Raw genomic sequence first — 25904 nt, 5'->3', positions numbered from 1 at the left:
GAAAGTGCTCTGGGGGTAACTGAAGGTTATACTCTAAGTTGTGTTTAAAAAAGAAAAAGAAAATTGTCCTTGGAAAAAGTAATACTTTATGTCATTGAGTCTACTGCTCGTGATTTAGGAATGCCACGGACCGGCCCCCTGTAGTGCTAGGTCTACCTTCCATGTCAGCTGGCAGAGACATGGACACCCAGGCTGGTAGTGAGCCAGACCAGTGCCTCAGTCACCATCAGCTGCTCCTAGCTCAGATTTATCACAAGCATCACACCCTCCCTACCACAGTGTCTTTATATAATTATCAAGGCATTCATTTAACACACCCGACTGGCAGGATACTACTCCACGTAAAAGAACATAGACAAAAGATGAGACCTGGCCCAGCCACACATTTTAAAAGCTGTGAAGTTGCATATGAGGCAAGGAAGGTCATAGTGTATGTCGTCTCCACAACCCAACTGGCTTAAACCGACTGGACACTTTTTTTTGACATCCTGTATCAATATGAAAATTATGCCCTATTTAGAGTGCCTTCATACCCCTTGACTTATTCCACATTTTGTTACACCCTGAATTCAAAATGGATAAAAATGATTCTTACCCATCTATATAGAATATCCCCCCCCCCAACCTAGATACCTTGTCTCCTCCCAACAGGTGTGCATGACCAAAATATGTAGTGATAGCCTTACCCAGTCAAGAACTTTATGTAGTTCTACAGCATCAAGTACAGTAATGTACTGTTAGAATCCACTTTTCTTAACCAATATGTCATATCAAGCCAATGAAAAAGCCCCACATTGACTTCTCTTCCTCCAATGAAAGGGCTGCTCTCTAGTGGACATAATGATCATGGTGCATTAAATGCATTAGGAATCAAAACATTAAATACATGACACAAAATCAACTACTTCCATCAAAACATACAACTTATCTAATGAAAAGTTATTTCAATCAATCGTTACACAGTGGCCCAATAAATACTAACTACAACTCTCAATATACCCTAACATGGTTAGCCCTCTTTTATATGTATTTGTTGATGCTATAATTATAGTATGCACCATAAAAGGCAAGTAAATTATGTTATCACAGCATGGGCTGTATTATTTTCTCCTAAAATGATTTTTACCAAACATATCCAATGCAGAAAGAATGACATAAATATCCATGAAAAAAATACTTTCTTTGACCTTTTTCCATTTGAACTGAGAGCTGTACTATCTTCCTCTATGAGTACATTTCCTTTGTCCTTGTCCTTGCAAAGGCAAAGGAAAGTGTGTTCAGCACTTCTCAGATAAATAGTTCCTACTTCCTGATGGCATATTTATGAAGAGGAAGACTGAGGAAAACATGCAGAACTGTACTGCAGGAAAAGTTTCAGAAGAACATGAGTTTGAGAATGAAGGGTTTTGCAGTCTTTTTGCTGGCACTATGCTCCTGTCTGTCTGGGACACAGGGTCAGGGAGACCACGAGGACCAGAAAGCATGCTGCCCATCTGACACTGGTTCTCTGATGAAAGAACTGATCTCTATTGGAGAGAAACTAGGAGCCATGGGGGAGAAACTGGGAACTATGGGGGATAACCTGAGACTCATGGAGACCCGGTTACAAACCAGTGAGAATGAAGTGGAGGAGCTGAAGAGACTAACTGGAGGTAATATAGCGCTTTTCACGTGTCACCAACCTCCTATCCACCCATTGCATCTCTGTCTATTATAGGGATTATCCTATATTCAACTTTCTAACAGCCTCTGATCATTGAATACATTATTGTATATGCTGATATGATATACACTGTGTGCAAAACATTAGGAACACCTGCTCTTTCCATGACAGACTGACCAGTTGAATCCAGGTGAGCTATGATCCGGTATTGATGTCACTTGTTAAATCCACTTCATATAGAATAAGGGGAGGAGACAGGTTAAATAAGGATTTTTAAGCCTTGAGACAATTGAGAGATGGTTTGTGTATATGTGCCATTCAGAGGGAGAATGGGCAAGACAAAATATTTAAGTGCCTTTGAACGGGGTACGGTAGTAGGTGCCAGGGCACCGGTTTGAGTGTGTCAAGAACTGCAACACTGCTGGGTTTTTCACGCTCAACAGTTTCCCGTTTGTATCCAGAATAGTCCACCACCCAAAGGACATCGAGCCAACTTGACACAACTGTGGGAAGCATTGGAGTCAACATGGGCCAGCATTCCTGAGGAAAACTTTCGACACCATATAGAGTCCATGCCCTGACAAATTGAGGCTGTTGTGAGGGCAAAAGGGGGTGTAACTCATTATTAGGACAATGTTCCTAATGTTTTGTACACTCAGTGTACTTTTTAATATTGGTAATGTCATCCATCTTGTATCTCTCTCAGGTCGGCCTCAGGTGGCCTTCTCCGCAACTCTCTGGCAGACAGGCGATGCCCCTGGGAACACTGGACCTTTCACCACTCCCATTCCCCTGCAGTACAAGAAGGTCTTCTCAAACACTGGCAGCTCCTACAACCCTGCCACAGGTACTAGATATACTCTCACTCTCTGTGTGTGTGTGTGTGTGTGTGTGTGTGTGTGTGTGTGTGTGTGTGTGTGTGTGTGTGTGTGTGTGTGTGTGTGTGTGTGTGTGTGTGTGTGTGTGTGTGTGTGTGTATGTGTGCGTGCGTGCGTGTGTATATGTGTGCGTGCGTGTGCGTGTGTATATATGTGTGCGTGCGTGCGTGTGTATATATGTGTGCGTGTGTATATATGTGTGCGTGCGTGTGTATATATGTGTGCGTGCGTGCGTGTGTATATATGTGTGCGTGCGTGAGTGTGTCCGTGCGTAAACTAAAAGCTATGTCCCTACAGGTGTCTTCACTGCCACGGTCAAAGGAATGTACTACTTCCGTTTCTCAATGATGAACAACCTGAACGCCCCTCCTAATTCTGTGGTGTGTTTGACCAAGAATGGCCAGAGGCTGGTGTCTGTCTGGGACACTACAGGATCTGATGCCAATGACAGTGGCAGCAACGCAGTGGTCATTCCTCTGGAGGTGGGAGATAACGTCTATGTTGAGTTACAGGCTAACAGGCTGGTTTATGATGACAGCATGAACTACAACACCTTCAGCGGCTTCCTGCTCTTCACGATGTAAACATGGATCACATTTCAACAGCTGAATGGTTGAAATTACTTTATTTTCTTTAGTAGACATAAAATAGTAATCTGTGCTTCATAGCACACTGTGGGGTTATAATGCAGTGCAATAATGTATAAGAGTAGGTTGTCATCAGGTGGACATGTAACTGTATATATAAATACAAAATATATTGATCCTAGATGTAACTGAACATTTCTGTATGGTAATGCTTCACTGAAGTGAAAAAATGTAATAACTTGTACTATATGTACATGAACTTACATCTGTCAATAAACATTCAACCATTCTCAAAACATTCCTTTACTACTCAGATATGTGCAGAGTAGTCCTACTCCTAAGTGCCATAACTCAAGTCTGAATTCACCCTAAGTGAACTAGCTATTATATTGATCATGGTGAGGTACATTTGAAAGGAAGATGCATTTCAAAATGTATTTTCCAAGATACTGACAAAGTAAACTCCATTTGTAAAGACCCCGTCAGACACATTAAATGTGTCTGACAATAAGTAACACATATACATCAAATAATGTCCTGTAATCATGAGTTTCAATTGACCAGTGGTGGAAAAAGTACTCGATTGTCATACTTGAGTAAAAGTAAAGATTCCTTAATAGAAAATGACTCAAGTAAAAGAGAAAGGAACCCAGTAAAATACCACTTGAGTAAAAGTCTAAAAGTATTTGGTTAGAAATACACTTAAGTATCAAAAGTAAAAGTCATAAATAATTTCAATTTCCTTACATTAAGCAAACCAGACGGCACTATTTAAAAAATATATATTTAATTTACGGATAGCCAGGGTCACACTCCAACACTCAGACATAATTTACAAAACAAACATTTGTGTTTAGTGAGTCTGCCAGATCAGAGGCCATAGGGATGACTAGGGATTTTCTCTTGATAAGTGAACAAATTCGACCATCTTCCTGTCAAAATGTAACAAGTACTTTTGGGGGTCAGGGAAAATGTATGGAGTAAAAAGTACATTATTTTCTTTAGGAATGTAGTGAAGTAAAAGTAAAAGTAGTAAAAAATTGAAATAGTTAAGTACAGATACCCCCAAAAAACTACTTAAGGAGTACATACAAGGATTTTTACTTTAGTACTTTACACCACTGCAATTGACAGGGTCTTCATTTAATTCACCCATTCAACATAAAAGTTAGTTGTGGACAGGGGTTTTAGATCTGAAATAAGTGTTTCCCATGCATTATTATGGAAGAACAGTAATTCAGGGAGAGGCAGAGGTCATGAGGGAACATAAAGCATAGAGGTCTGCATGGTTTATGATTGTTATAAGCTAAACACATTTACATTTTGTAAGTGACCTTTAATAAATGTCCTGCTGTCTTTAAGCTTCTGTTTTTAACTTCATTGCCTCTTTACTCTATTTTTTTTTTCAAAGCAGGTCCATGAGTTTGTTGTTTTGCGCAAGTCTGTATTTTCCCTCTCTGTTAACCACCCAAAACTTTCCAGCATCTTGTGCAATATTTGACAAGTGCACAATATAAAGAGGAAGACTGGGCTGAGAAACAATACAGAATGATGCTGCAGGAAAGGTTTCAGAAGGCTTTGAGAATGAAGGGTTTTGCAGTCTTTTTGATGGCACTATGCTGCTGTCTGTCTGGGACACAGGGTCAGGGAGACCACGAGGACCAGAAAGCATGCTGCCCATCTGACACTGGTTCTCTGATGAAAGAACTGATCTCTATAGGAGAGAAACTAGGAGCCATGGGGGAGAAACTGGGAACTATGGGGGATAACCTGAGACTCATGGAGACCCGGTTACAAACGAATGAGAATGAAGTGGAGGAGCTGAAGAGACTAACTGGAGGTAATATAGCGCTTTTCACATGTCACCAACCTCCTATCCACCCATTGCTTCTCTGTCTATTATAGGGATTATCCTATATTCAACTTTCTAACAGCCTCTGATCTTTGAATACATTATGACAACTGACAGTTCAATATAATCTCATCTCATCCATCCTGTATCTCTCTCAGGTCGGCCTCAGGTGGCCTTCGCCGCAACTCTCTGGCAGACAGGCGATGCCCCTGGGAACACAGGACCTTTCACCACTCCCATTCCCCTGCAGTACAAGAAGGTCTTCTCAAACACCGGCAGCTCCTACAACCCTGCCACAGGTACTAGATATTGTCTGTTTGTGTGTTGCATCATGTTGTGTGGCGCTGTGTTTAGAAACTAAAAGCTATGTCCCTACAGGTATCTTCACTGCCACGGTCAAAGGAATGTACTACTTCCATTTCACGATGATGAACAACTTGAACGCCCCTCCTAATTCTGTGGTGTGTTTGACCAAGAATGGCCAGAGGCTGGTGTCTGTCTGGGACACTGTAGGAACCGATGCGCACGACAGTGGCAGCAACGCAGTGGTCATTCCTCTGGAGGTGGGAGATAACGTCTATGTGGAGTTACAGGCTACCAGGCTGGTCCATGATGACATCATGAACTACAACACCTTCAGTGGCTTCCTGCTCTTCCCCATGTAAACATTGAACACATATTTCAACAGCTAAAATGGTTGAAATTACGTTATTTTATTTTTATACAAGAGTTGTATTCAATCCGTTTCGCAGAAGTTCCGCGTTGTCTTTTAAATGTCAGCGGCAACTGCATTTACAGCAAACCGGCTCGATTGGAAATTACGTTTCAATTTCAAGCACGCGCAACGCAGATTTTCAGCGATATGGATTGAATCCTGCCCTTAAGTTAGTAGACATAAAATAATCATCTGTAGCATGCTGTGAAATGAGATGCTTTCGGTCTTTTATTGTCACACTTTCCACAAGGCTGCTGTTCCACCACAAGACAAAACTCTTTTTCAAAAGAATATGCTGTCATCTGGTGGACAGAACTGTCAAAATTAAAAGCCATTGGTCTTAGAGGCAACTATAAAATGTTTGTACAGTAACGGTTCACTGAGAAAAATAAAAAATAATTCAAAATTCAAAGCAGTTACAATACATGCGCATCAAACTTACATCTGGCAAATGTTTAACAACCATACTTGGTGCAAAAAGACTCCTTTACTATTAAGACACTATTCACAGTAGTCTTAATTCACAGGATTATTCTTTTCAAACCCGCATGTCCAAAATAACTAGCAGGACTTGAGGGTTTTCCATGGGAAATCAGAGAGTTGTTTCACAAGTGCCGTAATGTACAGAGTTGTGGTTCAAGCGCTATGCAACATTTTCTGGAACGTTTGAAAGACATTTCACAAACATGGGCGTCTGAATATCTGCACATCTGCTTGTTTGTGTTTCAATACGTATTCACAGTTCTGAACAAACCTATTCCTTTACTATGAGTTTGGCTGAACACAATGCCTTCCCCTGGTCGTTGGTGGCCCTACAGGTGTAAACATCAGAGTCCTCTGGCACTACTTGGGCCAGGACCAGGGTGCAGAGCCCATCCTCTTCATACTCTATCTGCACCCGGGATGACTCCTCCAGAGGCTCCTCCCCCCTCAACCACACCACCTCCGGGTCAGGATACCCTGAAAGGAAAGGTCAGAGGGGTGAGAGAGAGGAAACATCCAATGACAAGAGCTCAGGAAAATAGAATGTAACAGTTACACACTTGAAAAGCTTAACATGTATTTCACAGCAGGATGCAGCTGTGTGGCCTTGAGCAAGGGAATTCGTTAGGCACGATAGCTCTTAATCAATGCCCAACTTTAAAACAAAGCATCTCAAATCTTTTCAAGCACCAGCTGAAACTCAGTGAAAAGGTGTAATTCGGTCAACCAAACATGTTTCATAAAGCATTTGAGATGGAAGCTGTTTGTAGTGTAATGCAGTGTATAGGTAGGTACCTGTGAGGTGACAGGAGAGGCGGGCGGTGGAGCCCTGGGAGGCAGTCTGGTCCGTTAGGGTCAGGGAGAACTGGGGCCCCTCCTGGAGTTTCACCTCTAGAGACTGCAGGGCCTGCTCTGCCTCAGGACTCAGGGGGCTGTCTGTCAGGGGTCAGACACAGGGTCAAGGATCACATCACAGTCATAGCCTGGTCAGCCAGACTGAGGACAAGTCAACCAATGGTATGCGTAGCGCTCATCTGGTTGACAGGTCTAACAGGGTCATATCACTAGGGGCGCAACTTTGGTTTTAGAAGTGGGTCCGCGTGGCCCTAAAGCACACCACTGCCTGATTTTGTATCACATTACAATTATAAAACTGTGGTGGGGGTGGGGGGGGGACAAAAATGCCATTTCAGAATGAAAAGTTGCACCCCTGTGTATCACATGAGGAATGGTAGGGTTAAGAGAAACTGACATGGTTTTGTATTGAGTATGGCAGGTTTTTGGAAGTCTGGAGGGAGGTCTCACCTTCTGCAGGGGTGGTGGGAGAGCCAGGCCCATCGGCTTTAGACAGCAGAGCCATCCTCTTCAGCGCCAGCAGGGCTTTCCCTGTTTTCTACAGGAGATACACAGAGAGGCTTCAGTCAGTTCACACCAATTGGGGGATGATGAAATAATTAAAGAACTGAAATGTAGTAAAATACAACGTGTCACCTTGGTGGGGAACCCACTACCTACCTTCCACTTCTGCTTGGCGAGGTACCTCTTCATCTTCTCCTTGGAGAGACACTTGGTGGTGCTGGGGTCTGCTGAGATGGGCTCAGCTATCCAGGAGTGGACCAGAGCCTCCTCACAGGATATCCTGCACCTGGGTAGGGACAGACCGAGAGGGTTAGAGGATGGACAAGGCTCATCCATAGACAGTCACTCAGAAACATACACATATATACATGTACAGGTATATGGAATATGGTGTTGTCCCAGACCTTGGTTCCTTGTTGAGCAGGGAGCTGATGAAGTCTTTGGCCTGGTCAGTGATCTCTTCAAAGCTCTCCTCATCAAACTCCCACTGAGCACCAGTCACCAAGGCCAGGGTCTCTGCCTCACTGTTACCCTGGAAGGGAGACTCACCACTCAGTCTGAACACACACACACACACACACACACACACACACACACACACACACACACACACACACACACACACACACACACACACACACACACACACACACACACACACACACACACACACACAATATATATATGAGCAATAGCAATGTATGGCCACTAGGTGGTAGAAAAGCTACATTTTGTCAAGCCCTGTTGTAGGCAGAGAGGAATGTCTCTAATTGAGAATGAATTAAACAGAATAATGCATTAGTACTCACAATATGTAGCAGATGACTCCAATGCTCCACATGTCTGTGGCTAAGCTAACAGGCTCATAGCCAATCACCTCTGGAGCCACAAACTCTGGTGTCCCGTGCATCACCTTCAGGGGAGTGGAGGGGTCTGGAGGACAGACAACACCTCGGGGTAATGAGGATGCGTATCAAATGACACCCTATTCCCTACATAGTGCACTAATTTTGACCAGGACCTTTTTAAAACACAGCCCCTATGGGCCCTGATCCAAAGTTACTTCCTATATAGGTAATAGGGTACCATTTAAGGCACAACCATATATCACAGTGAACACAAGAGGCAGACATCATTCATTTTCCACGTGTCGCAATGCAAACCAACAATTCTTCCAAAACCTGCAGCACCATTCAACACCCTTGGCTCTGTCCCTCAGCCAGCCCCACACTCACCCAGCTTGCTGGCCAGGCCAAAGTCAATGATCTTAATGCACGTGCCAGTGTGGTCAACACACACTATGTTTTCAGGCTTCAGGTCCAGGTGGATGATGTTCTGCTGGTGCATGTAGCCGATCCCCTCCACGATCTGCTGCATGTAGTGCACACTGGCCGGCTCTGTGTGCACAAAGCTGTCGTCCACTATACGCTCAAACAGCTCACCTCCAGCAATGCTACACACAAACAATCACAGGGTCAATAATGGTTGTATTTTCAACTTGATTCAATCCAACTCAATTCACATTAGTGACAGCGGACCTCATGCATTTACTTCTACAGGGCTCCATGGCTTCCAATGCCATGTATTGTGGTCAATGATTGTTGTCTAGATTCTATACTTACAACTCCATGACCATGACCATCTCTGGCTTGAGATCATAGGCCCCCAGACACTGGACCAGTTTGGGGTGGTGCAGGAAGTTCATCAGCTCCATCTCTTTACGGGCCGCCTCCCTCTCCTTGACCCGCCGGCCCTTGTAGAACTTTCCGGCACACACACGGCCCGTCTGCTTGTGAGTGAGTTTGAACACCTGGCCAAACTTCCCCCTGTGGAGTGTCACAGGAGAGAGATGGCATTAACTTTACTGACTTTATTGTCCCCATGGGGGTATTTTGTTGCAGTGTCATGTACATGTTTAAAGTGGTGTTTAAATAACAAAAACAACTTTGATAACAGTTAAATACCGTTAAAGACAGAAGCTCACATAAACTTAGGCTGGAGTCATTAAATCTGATTTTTCAACCACTCCACAAATGTCTGGTTAATTAACAAACTATAGTCTTGGCAAGTCGGTTAGGACATCTATTTAGTGCATTTTTCCAACAATTGTTTACAGACAGATTATCTCACTGTATCACAATTCCAGTGGTTCAGAAGTTTACATACACTAAATTGACTGTGCCTTTAAACAGCTTGGAAAATTCCAGAAATGTCATGGCTTTAGAAGCATCTGATTGGCTAATTGACATCATTTGAGTCAAATGGAGGTGTACCTGCAGATGCATTTCAAGGCCATTCCTTCGAACTCTGTGCCTCTTTGCTTGACATCATGGGAAAATCAAAAGAAATCAGCCAAGACCTCAGAAAAAAAATTGTACACCTTCACAAGTCTGGTTCAACCTTGGGAGCAATTTCCAAACGCCTGAAGGTACCACATTCATCTGTACAAACAATAGTACGCAAGTATAAACACCATGGGACCACGCAGCCATCATACCGCTCAGGAAGGAGACACGTTCTGCCTCCTAGAGATGAACGTACTTTGGTGCAAAAAGTGCAAATCAGTCCCAGAACAGCAGCAAAGGACCTTGTGAAGATGCTGGAGGAAACAGGTACAAAAGTATCTATATCCACAGTAAAACGAGTCCTATATCGACATAACCTGAAAGGCCACTTTTGGAAGAAAAAGGGGGAGGCTTGCAAACCGAAGAACACCATCCCTACCGTGAAGCACGAGGGTGGCAGCATCATGTTGTGGTGGTGCTTTGCTGCAGGAGGGACTGGTGCACATCACAAAATAGATTGCATCATGAGGGAGGAAAATTATGTGGATATATTGAAACAACAGCTCAAGACATCAGTCAGGAAGTTAAAACTTGGTCGCAAATGGGCCTTCCAAATGAACAATGACTCCCAAGCATACTTCCAAAGTTGTGGCAAAATGGCTTAAGGACAACAAAGTCAATGTATTGGAGTGGCCATCACAAAGCCCTGACCTCAATCCTATAGACATTTTGTGGGCAGAACTGAAAAAGTGTGTGCGAGCAAGGAGGCCTACAAACCTGACTCAGTTACACCAGCTCTGTCAGGAGGAATGGACCAACATTCACCCAACTTATTGTGGGAAGCTTGTGGAAGGCTACCTGAAACATTTGATCCAAGTTAAACAATTTAAAAGGCAATGCTACCAAATACTAATTGAGTGTATGTCAACTTCTGACTCACTGGGAATGTGATGAAAGAATTAAAAGCTGAAATAAATCATTCTCTCTACTATTATTCTGACATTTCACATTCTTAAAATAAAGTGGTGATCCTAACTGACCTAAGACAGGAAATTTTTACTAGGATTAAATGTCAGGAATTGTGAAAAACTGAGTTTAAATGTATTTGGCTAATGTGTATGTAAACTTCCAACTTCAACTGTACCAATAAAAAGAGACAAGCCTGCTGGCCTTACTGGGATGATAGGAACATTAGCCCAAGCTATTTAAGAGGGATATCACACCTGTTACAAATGATTGTCTAGTTCTGTTTTTCCTGCCGAGGGGTGCCCTATACCTGCGCCCAGAGGGGAGTAGTTCAAAGTCCAGGTACAGGGGGTGGGGCTTGGGTCTAAAATTATTTTGTGAGCCTTGGAGGGCCCTGACCTTAAAGATCTCATCCAGGCCTGTCTGTGTGACCCCAAGTACCTTGTTTGTTGTGGTGATAATCCTTCTCAGCACATTTCTCTGATTGACAGTGGCATTGCCAAACCAACAAACAATACAAATAGTTAAAATGCTCTCAATGAAAGACTTGTTAAACAGAGTCAGTATAGAAGTCTACATTAAAAGATCCCAGGTCTTTGAGAAAGTACAGTCTCTGTTGGATCTTTCTGTAGATCAGGTCTGTACATTTACTCCACTGAAGCTTATTGTCCAAAAGGACACCCAGGTATGTGTATTCCTCTACAATCTCTATATTCTGACCTCTGATAGATGTTGCAGAGGGAGGTGTTGTACACTTCCTGAAGTCTATGTACATCTCTTTGGTCTTGTTGGTATTGAGGACCAAGTGTGATTCCTCACACCACTCTACAAAGCCATCTAGGACCGGGCCATGGTGTTCCACGTCATCATGCAACAGGCTGCTCAAGGTAGGGTCATCAGCGAACTTATCGAGGTGTCTGTCAGGATGGGAACTAGTACAACTATTAGTGTACAAGATGTACAGGAGAGCCTGTGTTGGTGTTGCGTATATCCTACACATGGGGGACTTATTTTGACCCACTGTGAGGGTTGGCTCAGGAAGTCCAGCAGCCACAAAACCAGCCCCCCGTCTAAGGAGAAGTCCCGAATGAGTCTCTGTGCCAGAATGGAAGGCTGGATTGTGTTGAAGGCAGAGGAAAAGTTAACAAACAGAACCCTGACATGGGATTTGGCTTCTAGATGTCTAGACCATGTTGAGGAGAATAAGAACGACATCATAAACTCCTCTGCTAGGCTGATATGCAAACTGAAATGGATCAATCAACTTCTCGGTGACGCTGAGAATATGATGACTTTTCAAAGGTTTCTCAAGGCATTTCATTTCTAAAGATGTGAAGGCAACAGGGCAGTAGTCATTCAGCACAGAGGGATTAGATGCTTTAGGAATTGGTATAATTATTTAGTTTTTCCACAATACTGGTACATGTTGCTGGTCAAGCGAAGATTGGAAAATGTCTAAAAACACCAGCCAATTCTTCAGCACAGTACTTTACACATGTTCACTTATTTTGTCTGGGCCTGGGCTTTTGCGTGTGTTACATTCCCTGAACAACGTCAAAACATCAGCCTGATTAATCCCTTGCCAGGCCACCCTAGAGTTTCCTGAGGAGAGGCTCCTCTCCACCCTAGAGTTTCCTGAGGAGAGGCTCCTCTCCACCCTAGAGTTTCCTGAGGAGAGGCTCCTCTCCACCCTAGAGTTTCCTGAGGAGAGGCTCCTCTCCACCCTAGAGTTTCCTGAGAGGCTCCTCTCCACCCTTTGCTTGTTTGCCTCCTTGTCCACCAGTATCTGTCTTTTGATCTCACGTTGTACATCTCTTAAAGCCTGTCTATCACCCTCATCATAAACTGCCTTCTTCCTATCAAGTAGTGATTTTTAGATGTTTTGATACCCAAGGCTTGTTGTTAGGGAAAATTTTACAGGTTTTAGGAGGCACAACTGACTCAACACAGAAGTTTACATAGTCTGAAATAACCTCTGTGAGTTCATCCAGATCAGAGCTGCTGTCCTCAAATACCTCAAAACAACCCACATAGTACAGTCAAAACACCCCTGGAGACCAAATTCCTCCCACAATGTACAGTCAAAACAACCCTGGAGACAAGTGATACTGTTGTCATTCCAGATCTGGACAGTTTTGACTGTGAGTTACTCCCTCTCCAGGAGCCGGCAGTAGGCTGGCCTGAGGTAGACAACATTGTGGTCCGATGTCCCCAGGGGAGGTCTGGTGGTGGCAGAGAAGACATGTCATATTGTCCCATAGCACAAATCAAGAGTGAGGTTTGCTTGCTCCTCTTCATGGCACAAATCAAGAGTGAGGTTTGCTTGCTCCTCTTCATGGCACAAATCAAGAGTGAGGTTTGCTTGCTCCTCTTCATGGCACAAATCAAGAGTGAGGTTTGCTTGCTCCTCTTCATGGCACAAATCAAGAGTGAGGTTTGCTTGCTCCTCTTCATGGCACAAATCAAGAGCACAAATGAGGTTTGCTTGCTCCTCTTCATGGCACAAATCAAGAGTGAGGTTTGCTTGCTCTTCTTCATGGCACAAATCAAGAGTGAGGTTTTTGCTCCTCTTCATGCACAAATCAAGAGTGAGGTTTGCTTGCTCCTCTTCATGGCACAAATCAAGAGTGAGGTTTGCACAAATCTTGCTCCTCTTCATGGCACAAATCAAGAGTGAGGTTTGCTTGCTCCTCTTCATGGCACAAATCAAGAGTGAGGTTTGCTTGCTCCTCTTCATGGCACAAATCAAGAGTGAGGTTTGCTTGCTCCTCTTCATGGCACAAATCAAGAGTGAGGTTTGCTTGCTCCTCTTCATGGCACAAATGAAGAAAATGTGGTTCTCTTGCTCCTCTTTAGGTGTTTTTCATGGTATTGAAAGAAGTGGTAGTGGCAGCTGTAGTAATAATGGTTGTAATAGGTTATTCCATAGGCTACAGGTTAGTGATAGTGACCCATTTTGGATTGACTGTAGGTGTGGAGTTACTATAATAGGTTATAGTGGGCTGGTATAGTAGGGTAGAGGGAGCATATAAAGTGTTTTTAAGCTCTCACAATGTTTTGTCTAAAAGTTGTCACTGATTTCAGTTTTTAATGTGAAGCCTGCATTCCGCCATTGAAATGAATGGGATTACAACAAGCTTTATAGTGTATGACGTAGGAATGATAGCAAAATGTTGTGTTGAAGGTATCTAAATAGAGTCAGTCTGCACATGTCAACATCAGGGTGGCGTTTGTAGCGGTGGACAGTAGTTGCGTGGTTGTGGTCAGTATACAAGCAACCTATTCCAGACCGGTCTGCACATTTTACACTTTGAATGGTGTTTCTATCTTAAATGGTGGAGGACTAGTAGTAATTGTTCCCATTCAAGTCTATTACCCTTGAAATCCATTGGGATTCATGCCAATATTATGGTAGTGTAAAACGTATAAGTAGTCAACTTATTTTTTTACCAACAGTATCACTGCAAATGTTAGTTGTTTTGGTGTTGATAGTTTTAATGGTTCAAAAAATAAAAATAATTAGCTTTATTTAACTAGGCAAGTCAGTTAAGAAGAAATTCTTATGTTCAATGACGGCCTAGGAACAGTGGGTTAACTGCCTGTTCAGTGGCAGAACGACAGGTTTGTACCTTGTCAGCTCGGGGATTTGAACTTGCAACCCTTCGGTTACTAGTCCAACGCTCTAACCACACAGTAGCGTAGCCAAATACTTCCAATTCAAGCCTATGGAGTTGAAAAGTAGAAGTGGTATCAAAAGGTTTACTAAGCACACTGCGGAGGGTCCGCCTGCACATTTGAAAGTTGTTTTGGTGTCGGTGGCTTTTACGGTTTTGTCCCTACAGGTGGCAGCGGAAGACTAAGTATGGCCAACAGAGTAGTTTAACTGCTTTACACATACACAGAGCAAGTCAAGTTTGCATTAATATTGCCATCCACGCAATGGATTGATAAGACACCTTTGTCCATACAAATCAGATTCAGTCTATGATCACATGAATGTGTGTGTGGGGAAACATTGTCTCGAGGGCCACATCTGGATTTAAATATTCAACAGAGGGCCACACAGATTTTGTGTAGAACCGATTTGTTTGTCAAAATACATTTGCAGGGCCAAAAGAAGGACAGTTACTTCAAAATATATGGGTCCATTATAATTTCTACAACTTGATCTAGTTTTAGACGTTCTACAGTAGCCTGAAGTGTTTTTTATCTACAATAATCATTTCCCCCAAAAATGTATAAATACTCAAACCTCCCGCAGGCCAGATCTGTATTTTGCCCACCCCTGCTCTAGACATACATAGACACACAGACCTGTGAACCATAATGCAACGGTAATTGGTGCCAAACCGTCTGTATAATCATGGCTCCAGAACAGCTTTCTCCATCTGGAGAGCTGAGATAGAGATTTGACCTAGATCTGCCAGGAATGTAAAGGAAGGGTTGCTGTCTCTGTTATCCCTGACCATGTGACCTGACCAGGAAAAACTCTGGGGTTTTCACCAGAGACTTCCTGATCAGGGAAATCTCAGTGTCCTAACTACAGTACTAGAATTCAGAGATTCTATTCTATGGTCCTAACCACTAAATCACTGAGACAACTCTCTGCCTTCATACTGTACAAGTTCAGAGGAGGGAGAGGTTAGTAGAGATACATACACATGTAAAAGATATGGTAGAGTTAGTGGGTCAGAAAATTAAAGCACGCCCCTTTTTCTGACTAAATGGAGAGGATCAGGGTTGCTACATGCTCTGTCTGAACACTTCTCTCCTCTCTGTCTGAACACTTCTCTCCTCGTCTGTCTGAACACTTCTCTCCTCTCTGTCTGAACACTTCTCTCCTCTGTCTGAACACTTCTCTCCTCTGTCTGAACACTTCTCTCCTCTCTGTCTGAACACTTCTCTCCTCTCTGTCTGAACACTTCTCTCCTCTATGCGCCGTCTGTCTGAACACTTCTCTCCTCTATGCTCTCTGTCTGAACACTTCTCTCCTCTATGCGCCGTCTGTCTGAACACTTCTCTCCTCCACGCTCTGTGACTCAATATTCCCCTCTCTGTTGACTAAACACTGAATCTACAAGTGTTTTTGTCAAGGCTAGATCAGCCATGTCTTTGACATTTCAGAGGGGAGTGAACCATTTTATTTTGCTTGAAAAACCTTGTGAACAAGAGCTGGCATGAACCAAGAGCTGGCATGAAACCAGTTAGTGAGTGTCCCTTATCTGTAGATGAACAGACATCTTTGTTCATGTCAATGAACCTACCCGTGTGTGGTTTTTTGTGTATTGTTTCATGGGAGATACTTACACTCCCAGTTTCTCCAGTATATTGTAGTGATCGGTGACCTTGTGGGTGGAGTCGATGGTGACATCCTCATATGTCCGAGGAGACTCCTCTTGTGGCTCAGCTACAGATCACACACAGAGACGGACATGCGAGCTGTCAGTCATCAGATAGGCCGCATCAAACAATGCACGCTATTGATACAAATCTACTGGAAACAGATTGAGTTGAAAAATCTTGTTGAAATGTGTTCCTCTCTGCAGCTGATGGCATGAAGTCCATGTGATAAATAAGATAGATTAAGATTTCACATTTGAATTATTTAGCAAACGCTTTTAACCAGAACGACTTACAGTAGTGAGTGGATACTTTTTCCTGTACTGGTCCCCAGTGGGAATCAAACCCACAACCCTGGCATTGCAAGCACCATGCTCTACCAACTGAGCCACACGGTATACAGCCACACATGAAGTTCACAGTATACGACTCCTGCTGGAACCAATCAACTAGACACCAACATGGCTCACCTATCTGCTCCATCTTGATAAGCTGAGACTCCTCACTGGGCTCGCTCACCCCCACCACGTTGTAGGCCCTCACCCGGAAGCAGTACTCCCCCTGAGGCTCAAGCCCAGAGCGCACCTTGTAAGAAGTACTCTTGCAATGGGCTGTGAGCTCACTCCAGTCCCCAGACTCAGCGGGGCCTTTTCTCCTCACCTCCACCACGTAGCCCAGGACAGCACTGCCTCCGTCGTAGCAGGGCCCAGACCAGGACAGGACCAAACAGAGAGGAGAGACAGAGAGGAGAGACACCACAGGGCTGGAAGCTGGGGACTGGGGCCGCTCTAGGACCAGGAAGACACGGTACAGGTTACAAACAGGTTCTGCACAAAAACACACAAAGCACAGAAATGTTTTGCAAGGGTAATTTACCTATGACAGCAAGAGTGAGGGTGTGATGCGCCGAGTTCTTGCGGTCTCGTACTACAACGGTGTAGCGTCCTGAATGCTCAGGTCCTGGCTCTGCTATCACCAACGTAGTGCTCTGATCACTGCTCTCTACCCACAACTCAGACCCATCTACAACCTACAGAGTGAGTTAGACAAAAATAGACAAACTATACACTCACACGCTCAGAACGCTATGAAAAGGCTAGTGATATTTGTTTACTCGTTAGAAAATATTATTTCAAACAAAATACAATAATATTGGTACCGGTTCTTTATTTCGTATCCAGCAGGACACCACAGGGGGAATTCCACAGAACACACACGTCAGACGGGCTGTCTCTCCTAGCCGTGCCTCAATGTGGGATGGGGGATCCTTAAAGTGCAACGAGACTGAAAGACAGGGTAAAACAAACTTCTGAGTTTTGACTAGTGTCCACTAGAGGCCTCAAGGGGCCACAATAGTTAATAATGTTTTGTAAACAAATAATTATGTGTGAGAACTGCATTTGTTTTTGTACATGTAAGTGTCATTGTGTGTGTATGGTGGGTCTGTTTGCTTGTACGACTGTTGTGTTTGTGTGTTTATGTGTGCGGGTCTGCAGGCATTCAACTGATGCCCATCTATTTTAAAATATTAAATACATTTATTTACTGGCCTACTTCTAAACAACTCCTCTTTCTTACACACAGATTAGAGGCAACTGATAAGACTGGACATCCAGCATACATTAAGTTATGACAAATCAGCTTCTGGGCTATCCACTGAACGATGTAAACCTACACTAACTATTGACAAAGTTACACATTATCTACACAAAAGGATGCAATTAAGTTAGGGATGGGCAACTGGTGGCCCACATGAACTACACATCCTTTTATGGTTCTACCTGGTAACACCCTTACCCAGTTCATACAGAATAACACTCTAGCCTTACCCAGTTCATACACAATAACACTCTAGCCTTACCCAGTTCATACACAATAACACTCTAGCCTTACCCAGTTCATACACAATAACACTCTAGCCTTACCCAGTTCATACACAATAACACTCTAGCCTTACCCAGTTCATACACAATAACACTCTAGCCTTACCCAGTTCATACACAATAACACTCTAGCCTTACCCAGTTCATACACAATAACACTCTAGCCTTACCCAGTTCATACACAATAACACTCTAGCCTTACCCAGTTCATACACAATAACACTCTAGCCTTACCCAGTTCATACACAATAACACTCTAGCCTTACCCAGTTCATACACAATAACACTCTAGCCTTACCCAGTTCATACACAATAACACTCTAGCCTTACCCAGTTCATACACAATAACACTCTAGCCTTACCCAGTTCATACACAATAACACTCTAGCCTTACCCAGTTCATACACAATAACACTCTAGCACTTACCCAGTTCATACACAATAACACTCTAGCCTTACCCAGTTCATACACAATAACACTCTAGCCTTACCCAGTTCATACACAATAACACTCTAGCCTTACACAGTTCATACACAATAACACTCTAGCCTTACACAGTTCATACACAATAACACTCTAGCCTTACCCAATTCATACACAATAACACTCTAGCCTTACCCATAGCAAAGTCCCTCACTACAGCAGCACAATACACACTGACAATACAGAGGAGTACAAAGGGGAAAACTAAATGTGTAGCTCTAGTATCTGAGGCTGGACGACAATTTGATTCAAATGCTGTGGGTTGATAAAAACACAAAAGATGAAAGCAAGGACAACAACTGGAAATGTTATACAGAATAAATGCATTGAAAGAGAGACAGGTGCAGCTCTTGGCTTGTTCACAGATGAATGGAGAGAGAGAGGGAGAGACTAGTGTGTATCTTACCTGTCCCCGAGCTGGCTCTCTTCTTTGGCGTGACTTCTGTGGAGACTGGTGGAACCGAGGTGATGTGAGATGAGATCACAGGTGCAGGTAGTTAGTGATAGGGGTGGGGGAGGGCGTGGCTAAGCTCTCTCTGGACCATAAACAAAGATGGTCTATTATATTGACAAGATATTCGAGTGAAAGCTCTAACAATGGAAATACATGTCCTCAAATATGGAAGGCAGGCAGGAAGAAGCAAGATCAGGTCGGACCATTCTAGCCAATGAGAGGGCAGATACACGTGTGAACACCAGGCCATAGAGATAAATAGAGGGCTCATATTTTTTATCTGTGCCATTGTAGTGTCTGTGACAGCATGGGCTTCCCCATTTTAAAGTAGTCCATTTCCTCCATCATTGGCTGATTGCTCTCAACTCATAGGAATCTCCACCCAGTTGACTAATTTAAAATGGTGGAAGCCCTCAATGGCAACGTCCATGCTAAAATGGGTTATATCCATGATGAGGCCTTTATCTCTATGACAACAGGAACAACTCCGATATATTCGATCATATATGCCTCACGTAGTAAATTAACCATTACAGTTTTTGTTCACAAAATTGTCTGAATACCAGCATACTAAATAGTATGTGAAATTTCGTCATCTAATGCGCGATTGCGTTGACGCTTGTCCATCGTTCATTTTGGTACAGCAGATCAATGTATCTGATTATCAGCTGTTGTCAAACACATGAGTTGAAATGAGTATGCGGTTGTAGTTTGTAGTACGCTAGCATGGGTATTTGACACACCCACTGTCTCTAGGTTTAACTATGCTACAGTAGACTGTGTCTTTCCCAACGTGGTGCTGGACAGAGAGCAGTGAGAGAGCAGTGAGAGAGCAAACCAAAGCAGCGTTGTAATACACGACAAGGGAAACAGTACAAAGGCTGGATGAGACTTCCATGCAGACACTGTTGTTGAACTAAGCATTGATTGGTTGAAGTGATTCATGCCAAGTATGACTGATTTGGTTCATCTGAATGAAGAGAAAATAACCAGGTATCCATAATAAACCATAGTGTGTTGGACAGAAAGCATATTCATGTCTTTAGAAATAGTAAATAGTAAATAGTAAAGTAAATGTAGTAAATAGTAAATAGTAAATAGTAAAGTAAATGTAGCATTTTTGCAGAAATAACTTTGCCTGCTTTAAAGAGTTGTATACAACATGAAATAGATGTACACTGAGTGTCCAAAACATTAAAAACACCTGCTCTTTTCATGACAGACTGACCAGGTGAATCCAGGTGAAAGCTATGATCCCTTATTGATGCCACGTGTTAAATCCACTTCAATCCGTGTAGATGAAGGGGAGGAGACAGGTAAAGAGGATTTTTAAGCGTTGAGACAATTGAGACATGGATTGTGTATGTGTGCCATTCAAAGGGTGAATGGGCAAGACAAAATATTTGAGTGCCTTTGAACGGGGTACGGTAGTAGGTGCCAGGGCACCGGTTTGAATGTGTCAAGAACTGCAACACTGCTGGGTTTTTCACGATCAACAGTTTCCTGTGTGTATCAAGAATGGTCCACCACCCAAAGGACATCCAGTTAACTTGACAACTGTGGGAAACATTTTAGTCAACATGGGCCAGCATCCCTGTGGAATGCTTTCAAAACCTTGTAGAGTCCATGACCCAACAAATTGAGGCTGTTCTGAGAGCAAAAGCGGGTGCAACTCAATTTTAGGAAGGTGTTCCTAATGTTTTGTACACTCAGGGAATAAGAGATAGTCTATAATGTTTCACCTTTTCGGGGTCCACCTGGGCTCGGGGTGTTAGAGCTTATTGGGGAGCTGGACTGTGTGAAGACACTGTCATTGTTGGATGACAGTAGTAACTTTGAGCCTCTGTTCTCCATAATGTTGAGGGGAGGGGAAGTGTGTGAAGTTACGTTCAGGGCTCCACAGATAGTCTTAAAGTCTGCGTTGTTTCCATCAGGGGACAATTTCAGTTTCGTATCCCGTAACAGAAGGGACAAAAGGGGCGGAAAAAACACAACATCAGAATCTAAACTCTTACTGCAGTGCAGTTAACCCTTTGTGTTGTTGGTGTCCATGCAAAAAGCCAGTGGCATACTGCAGTTTCACTGATCTGCGTGTGGTACGCCAGTGATCTGAGCACACTTCAGCATTGTGTGTGTGTGTGTGTCGTCTTACCTCTCACACACACAGCTGAGCTGCTGGAGGTCTTGCCCGCTCGGTTCTCTGCCACACAGGTGTAGGCGCCCGCGTCCTCAGGTAGGCATTCCCTCACCACCAGCCTGGCCTCACTGCCATCGAAGAGGGGCTTCCCAAAAAACACTGCCTCACCTGCCCACGGGAACACCCATATACAGCAACATGAAACTCTCTCAGAGCTCAGGCCACTGACACTGGTCCTCAGCTTCAGGGTGTGTGTCTGTTCGTATCAGAGAGTGTGAATGTGAACGAGAGAGACCGGCATAGAAAAGGAAACTGAGTATGTGTGAGGGAGAACACCCACTGTCTTAACATTTACTTAAGGTGTTAACGGAGGAGTGTGAGCAGTATCACTTGGAAGTAGTTTCTTACCCTTCTAAAGTGGTGATATTTACATTTACATTTAAGTCATTTAGCAGACGCTCTTATCCAGAGCGACTTACAAAACATCACAAGGTAGTACTAATTCGCAACATGGGCAGCAGAGTGACGCAAATGAGCTTTTTATTTACCTTGTTGTTTGGGCGTTCAAGTACATTTGGCAATGGATATAAAATGTCACAGTGGACATTGATTTTAATGAAGACATTTTCTATTCCAATTCCAAGTCAAATTCATAAAGTTGAATTCTAATGGCACAGAGCCAAATTGTGCAGGACATGTAGAATAAGGCCTGTCATCAGCTCACCATTGTGCAGCCAGGACACACTGATTGGCTGACTTCCTGTGATAACCCCTCGGAGTGTGATGTCACTTCCTTCATCTGCCGAGCAGTCCTCCAAAGGCTCTGTGAACAGGGGTGGATCCAGACTTCTGAGGGGGGTTGGTGTGTGGCAGCTGTCCCCTGGATGAGATGGTGCAGGTGGGGTGAGAGACAGGGTAACAGGGGGTGAATGGGACAGGGGTCAGGGGTCAGGGGACAGAGAGTAACATAAGCACATTTGAAATTCATACAGCGGGCCATCTGTTCTATGACAGCCTGATAAGCAGGCTCCTATCGCTCTGTTTGGCACGCGAAACAACCACACGTACATGTAACATCTTTGTGTATGTGCTCTGAAATGAATCAATCAACACTCAAATCACACTTTATCACATACAACAAGTGTAGACCTTACCGTGAAATGCTTACTTTACAAGCCCTTAACCAACTGTGTAGTTCAAGAAGAGTTAAGAAAAATATTTACCAAATAAACTAAAGTAAAAAATAATCAAAATTAACACACTAAAATGACAATAATGAGGCTATATACAGGGGGTACCGGTACTGAGTCAATGTGCGGCGGTACAGGTAATTTGTACATGTACTATAGCACTTTGATACCAGTAGACCTACTAATTTGGGTGGAATTTGGCCACTCTGTTTTCTCACCCTGGGGGAAAACAACTGCTAAAACACTTTTGGTCAGCCTGCCGGCACTAACAGCGGGGTGTTCAGCCTGGCCTGTCATCTTGCATTGCTGACAATGTTTCCTTATCGCTGCTTTTATGTTTCTGGTCTTCCTCTGCTCTAATGTGTTAAAACCACATCTCTCATCTAGCAGAGTATTTATCAGCTCTCCCTGTTACAGGAAAGACTCCAGCATACCGTGACACCTACTATATTGTCTACAACACAGACACAAATAGCCCAAACCCACACATGTATATTGGGAAAATAAGCCTGAACCAAAACACGTGCAACAGAAACACTGAGACCCTTCCTCTGTGTTTCTCCACCAGACCACCAAATTAGTATAAAGACAGCAGTAGCACACAGCCAACATCTTGGCACTAAAACATCTCACAGTATCTAAATTGTAAATCTGTTTGTTATGCAACAATACATATCTTTATTTTCATCTTAACATTGATCCCTGGCTTTAATCTTCAGCCAGATGCAGACACTGTCTGCTTGCTGACGTCAGCCACTAGCTTCTCCCTTGCCACTCCGTCAATGCTGAGCACCCCCTGGCGTCTCTAGAGTGATTGGCCTGCGACGCTCCTGCAGCCGACCTCAATTGGTAGATTCCAGGCTCTCCATCCATTCTTCTGACTTAAAGATGAGGGACTGGTATTTCTCAAGCTTCCACTCATGCGCCTCCTCTATCCTCTCCACCCAGGGCACTGTGAGCTCGATGAGGACCACCTGCTTGGTCCTCTAGACCAGAGAACGATATCTGGTCTGAGGATTGTGCTGGCTATCTTCTCTGGGAACCGGAGCTGCTTCTTGAAGTTGGCCCACATCTCCCAGTCACCTGCTGTGTCAAGGACCCCTTTGGTCCTTGTTCCCTTTGCTGCGATGTTTCCTGGCCTGAGGAAGTGGATGAAATAGGGGCCCTGGTTGAGTTGTTTAGGCTTTCTCCTTTCCTGCTCCATTCCCGCGGCCAGTCCCGCGGCCAGTCCCGAGTCAGTATTTGGTAATGCTGACACCTGAACTTTCCATTGGTCAGAGCTGCTTGTCAAGAGGACACGTGCTCCAGGTTGGCTGGTCATCCACATAGTGTGCAGCTGGGGCTCTCTGTCAACCCCCATGTGTGGAGGTTTGTTGGTGTGGGCAACACATCATACACAGAGAAAAGCAGAAACGTAATCCGCTGCCCTTCCGTGTTCCAGATGTCTTGCCAGGTGAGTGCCCTCTCTTGCACGCTCTTCCATCATGTCCAGCTGCCCTGTTTTTTCCTGACTTCGATCGCTGCCTGGCAAACCCTCTCATCCTTGCTGTCCCGCAGCATCATAGCCTGACGTGCTTTTGTTGCCTTGTACTCATTTACAAAAAAAATGTATTGGCAGCTGCAGCTTGCTGTCTGTGCTGTACAGGCAGATGAAGGAGTAGCTTCATGAGACTGCCAGCCATCTCCTGAGGAAGTTGTTAATTTTCCTCTCTAGTGCCTCCACTGTTGAAAGAGGTACCTCATAGGCAAGCAGTGGCCAGAGGAGTCTGGGAAGTACCCTGTGTTGGTAGCCACATGCCTTAAACTTGCCTGGCAGGCCGCTCTTCTTCAGAGATGCCATCCACGTGTCAGCTTGCAAGAGCATCTCCTTCACACTCTCTTTGTCATTGAGCTTGGGACTGTACCACTTCCCCGGGCTCTTCACACTTCCCCGGGCTCTTCACACTTCCTTCCCCAGGCTCTTCACACTTCCTTCCTCAGGCTCTTCACACTTCCTTCCCCAGGCTCTTCACACTTCCTTCCCCGGGCTCTTCACACTTCCTTCCCGGGCTCTTCACACTTCCTTCCCCGGGCTCTTCACACTTCCTTCCCCCGGCTCTTCACACTTCCTTCCCCAGGCTCTTCACACTTCCTTCCCCGGGCCCTTCACACTTTCTTCCCCAGGCTCTTCACACTTCCCCAGGCTCGAGGTGGGCTATCTTGGTGCCTCTAGACCAGAGAACTTTAGCACTTCCCCAGGACCATAACCATCCTGACGATGGGGATGGTCTCCTCTCCAATCTTGAATCGATACCGTTCCTGGACACTTACCCTTTTCAGACTTGAACTCCATCCTGGACCATTTGGTGAGCTCTTCCAGATCCTCCAAAATCCATCTGCCTTCTAGAACTGACTTAGCTGTGATTGTCACATCATCCATGAATGTAAAAAAAATGTTATCCCCCTACAAATCTGTCATTCTATCACTGAACAAGGCAGTTATTGAAACTAAGAATTTGTTCTTAACTGACTTGCCTAGTTAAATAAAGGCAAATTAGGGAAAATCTGAAAATACATGAAACACTACATGCTTTGGTGGTGCACGTACAAGGAAGTACACGCCATAAATGTTCAAATATTTTGTTTGGTGGATGGCAGTGGACGTTTTGCACTGTAACTATAAGCAACAACAAAACAAAAGCCAGTACTCAAGAAGTACAGAGTCCAAACACTAATACAAGATATTAACATCTACAATATCAAACTGGTAAGCAGAAACAAAACCAATAAATATCATTGCCATGTAAAACAAGCAAATATACTGTCTGAAAATGAAAGCGAAATGCTTTGTCATGGTGCGTGGTTCGGGTTCATTCAGCCTCTGGGATAAATGTCTGTTCTAACTTGTCTATTACAATGTTGACCTGAACAACTAGAAAGCAATGGCAATAGTTAATCTCCTATACCCCCCATCACCACCACGCACTATACCATTACACGCTGACAGACAGTACGCACTGACCACACACACACACACACACACACACACACACACACACACACACACACACACACACACACACACACACACACACACACACACACACACACACACACACACACACACTTACCTGTACTAGAGGCTGTGTCTACCTCAGTCCTAGTGGCAGTAGCAGAAGTGATACTGGCTGCCAGGATGTTTTTTCCCTGCCCAGGGGAAGTGTTGGTGGGTCCGATGTACATCCTGAGGGTTGATACATAGCGCTTCTCGGAGCTGCTGTCACTGCTCATGTCCGGCTCCACCATGTCTCTGCATTCAACGCACAAACTTAAACAGTCATTTCCCAAGCCACTTATCAAACATCCTCTCACTCTCTCGGTCACTGTTGCTCTCTCACACTCACAGCCATCTCATAGATCAGTCATAGTTAGAGAGAGGGGCATGAGGGAGGAGACTCTCTTTCTCCCTTTCACTTTGTCCCTATAAGTGTGTCTGTGTATCTCTATCCCCTTCTCACACCCACCCACCCCCTATGCTCACTAACCCCACAGCTAATAGAAACACACACACACACACACAGAAAGAGAGAGATTATCCATATACAAACCCAGCCAAAGGTTGCTTTGTCAAGTGTTTGATTTGTTCACA

At 44.1% G+C, this 25904-nt stretch overlaps 3 protein-coding genes across 4 annotated transcripts; 2 read left to right on the top strand and 1 right to left on the bottom strand.

Moving 5' to 3' along the window:
• The first annotated feature begins 1325 nt into the window (after positions 1-1325).
• Positions 1326-4489, top strand: LOC123999086 (complement C1q-like protein 2). The gene is made up of 3 exons (XM_046304470.1): positions 1326-1652; positions 2370-2510; positions 2839-4489. Exons 1-3 carry the CDS (start codon positions 1385-1387, stop codon positions 3123-3125), a joined length of 696 nt encoding a protein of 231 aa, XP_046160426.1. The 5' UTR covers positions 1326-1384; the 3' UTR covers positions 3126-4489.
• Positions 4490-4526: 37 nt separating this feature from the next.
• On the top strand, positions 4527-6107 carry LOC123999085 (complement C1q-like protein 2). The gene is made up of 3 exons (XM_046304469.1): positions 4527-4968; positions 5139-5279; positions 5359-6107. The coding sequence occupies exons 1-3, from the start codon at positions 4677-4679 to the stop codon at positions 5643-5645; spliced, it is 720 nt and encodes a 239-aa protein (XP_046160425.1). The 5' UTR covers positions 4527-4676; the 3' UTR covers positions 5646-6107.
• Positions 5906-25704, bottom strand: LOC123999084 (myosin light chain kinase, smooth muscle-like). Of its 2 annotated transcripts, XM_046304466.1 has the most exons (17): positions 25387-25704; positions 21811-21966; positions 21102-21254; positions 20692-20865; positions 18902-18946; positions 17288-17412; positions 17005-17158; positions 16599-16916; positions 16096-16195; positions 9160-9363; positions 8773-8990; positions 8347-8470; positions 7942-8094; positions 7694-7823; positions 7484-7571; positions 6974-7114; positions 5906-6655 (listed from the first exon to the last, which is right to left on the bottom strand). In XM_046304466.1, exons 1-17 carry the CDS (start codon positions 25559-25561, stop codon positions 6450-6452), a joined length of 2664 nt encoding a protein of 887 aa, XP_046160422.1. In that variant the 5' UTR covers positions 25562-25704; the 3' UTR covers positions 5906-6449. The 2 variants fall into 2 exon arrangements, with proteins under 2 accessions (XP_046160422.1, XP_046160423.1); XM_046304467.1 differs by lacking the exon at positions 20692-20865 and having other exon boundaries at positions 25387-25703.
• Positions 25705-25904: the final 200 nt, after the last annotated feature.

The sequence above is a fragment of the Oncorhynchus gorbuscha genome, linkage group LG16, assembly GCF_021184085.1.
Source record: "Oncorhynchus gorbuscha isolate QuinsamMale2020 ecotype Even-year linkage group LG16, OgorEven_v1.0, whole genome shotgun sequence".
NCBI classification, from domain to species: Eukaryota; Metazoa; Chordata; class Actinopteri; order Salmoniformes; family Salmonidae; genus Oncorhynchus; species Oncorhynchus gorbuscha.
The sequence above is the reverse complement of the archived record's forward strand: the minus strand, read 5'-3'. Positions and strand labels throughout refer to the sequence as shown.

Excerpts from the sequence above, each read along its gene's own strand:
- LOC123999086 (XM_046304470.1), top strand. The coding sequence starts at position 1,385 with ATGAGTTTGAGAATGAAGGGTTTTGCAGTCTTTTTGCTGGCACTATGC. Across the intron at positions 1,653-2,369 it reads GCTGAAGAGACTAACTGGAG|GTCGGCCTCAGGTGGCCTTC; the intron begins GTAATATAGCGC and ends TATCTCTCTCAG. Across the intron at positions 2,511-2,838 it reads CTCCTACAACCCTGCCACAG|GTGTCTTCACTGCCACGGTC; the intron begins GTACTAGATATA and ends ATGTCCCTACAG.
- LOC123999085 (XM_046304469.1), top strand. The coding sequence starts at position 4,677 with ATGATGCTGCAGGAAAGGTTTCAGAAGGCTTTGAGAATGAAGGGTTTT. Across the intron at positions 4,969-5,138 it reads GCTGAAGAGACTAACTGGAG|GTCGGCCTCAGGTGGCCTTC; the intron begins GTAATATAGCGC and ends TATCTCTCTCAG. Across the intron at positions 5,280-5,358 it reads CTCCTACAACCCTGCCACAG|GTATCTTCACTGCCACGGTC; the intron begins GTACTAGATATT and ends ATGTCCCTACAG.
- LOC123999084 (XM_046304466.1), bottom strand. The coding sequence starts at position 25,561 with ATGGTGGAGCCGGACATGAGCAGTGACAGCAGCTCCGAGAAGCGCTAT. Across the intron at positions 7,824-7,941 it reads CTGCTCAACAAGGAACCAAG|GTGCAGGATATCCTGTGAGG; the intron begins GTCTGGGACAAC and ends GTCCCTACCCAG. Across the intron at positions 7,572-7,693 it reads TCGCCAAGCAGAAGTGGAAG|AAAACAGGGAAAGCCCTGCT; the intron begins GTAGGTAGTGGG and ends TATCTCCTGTAG.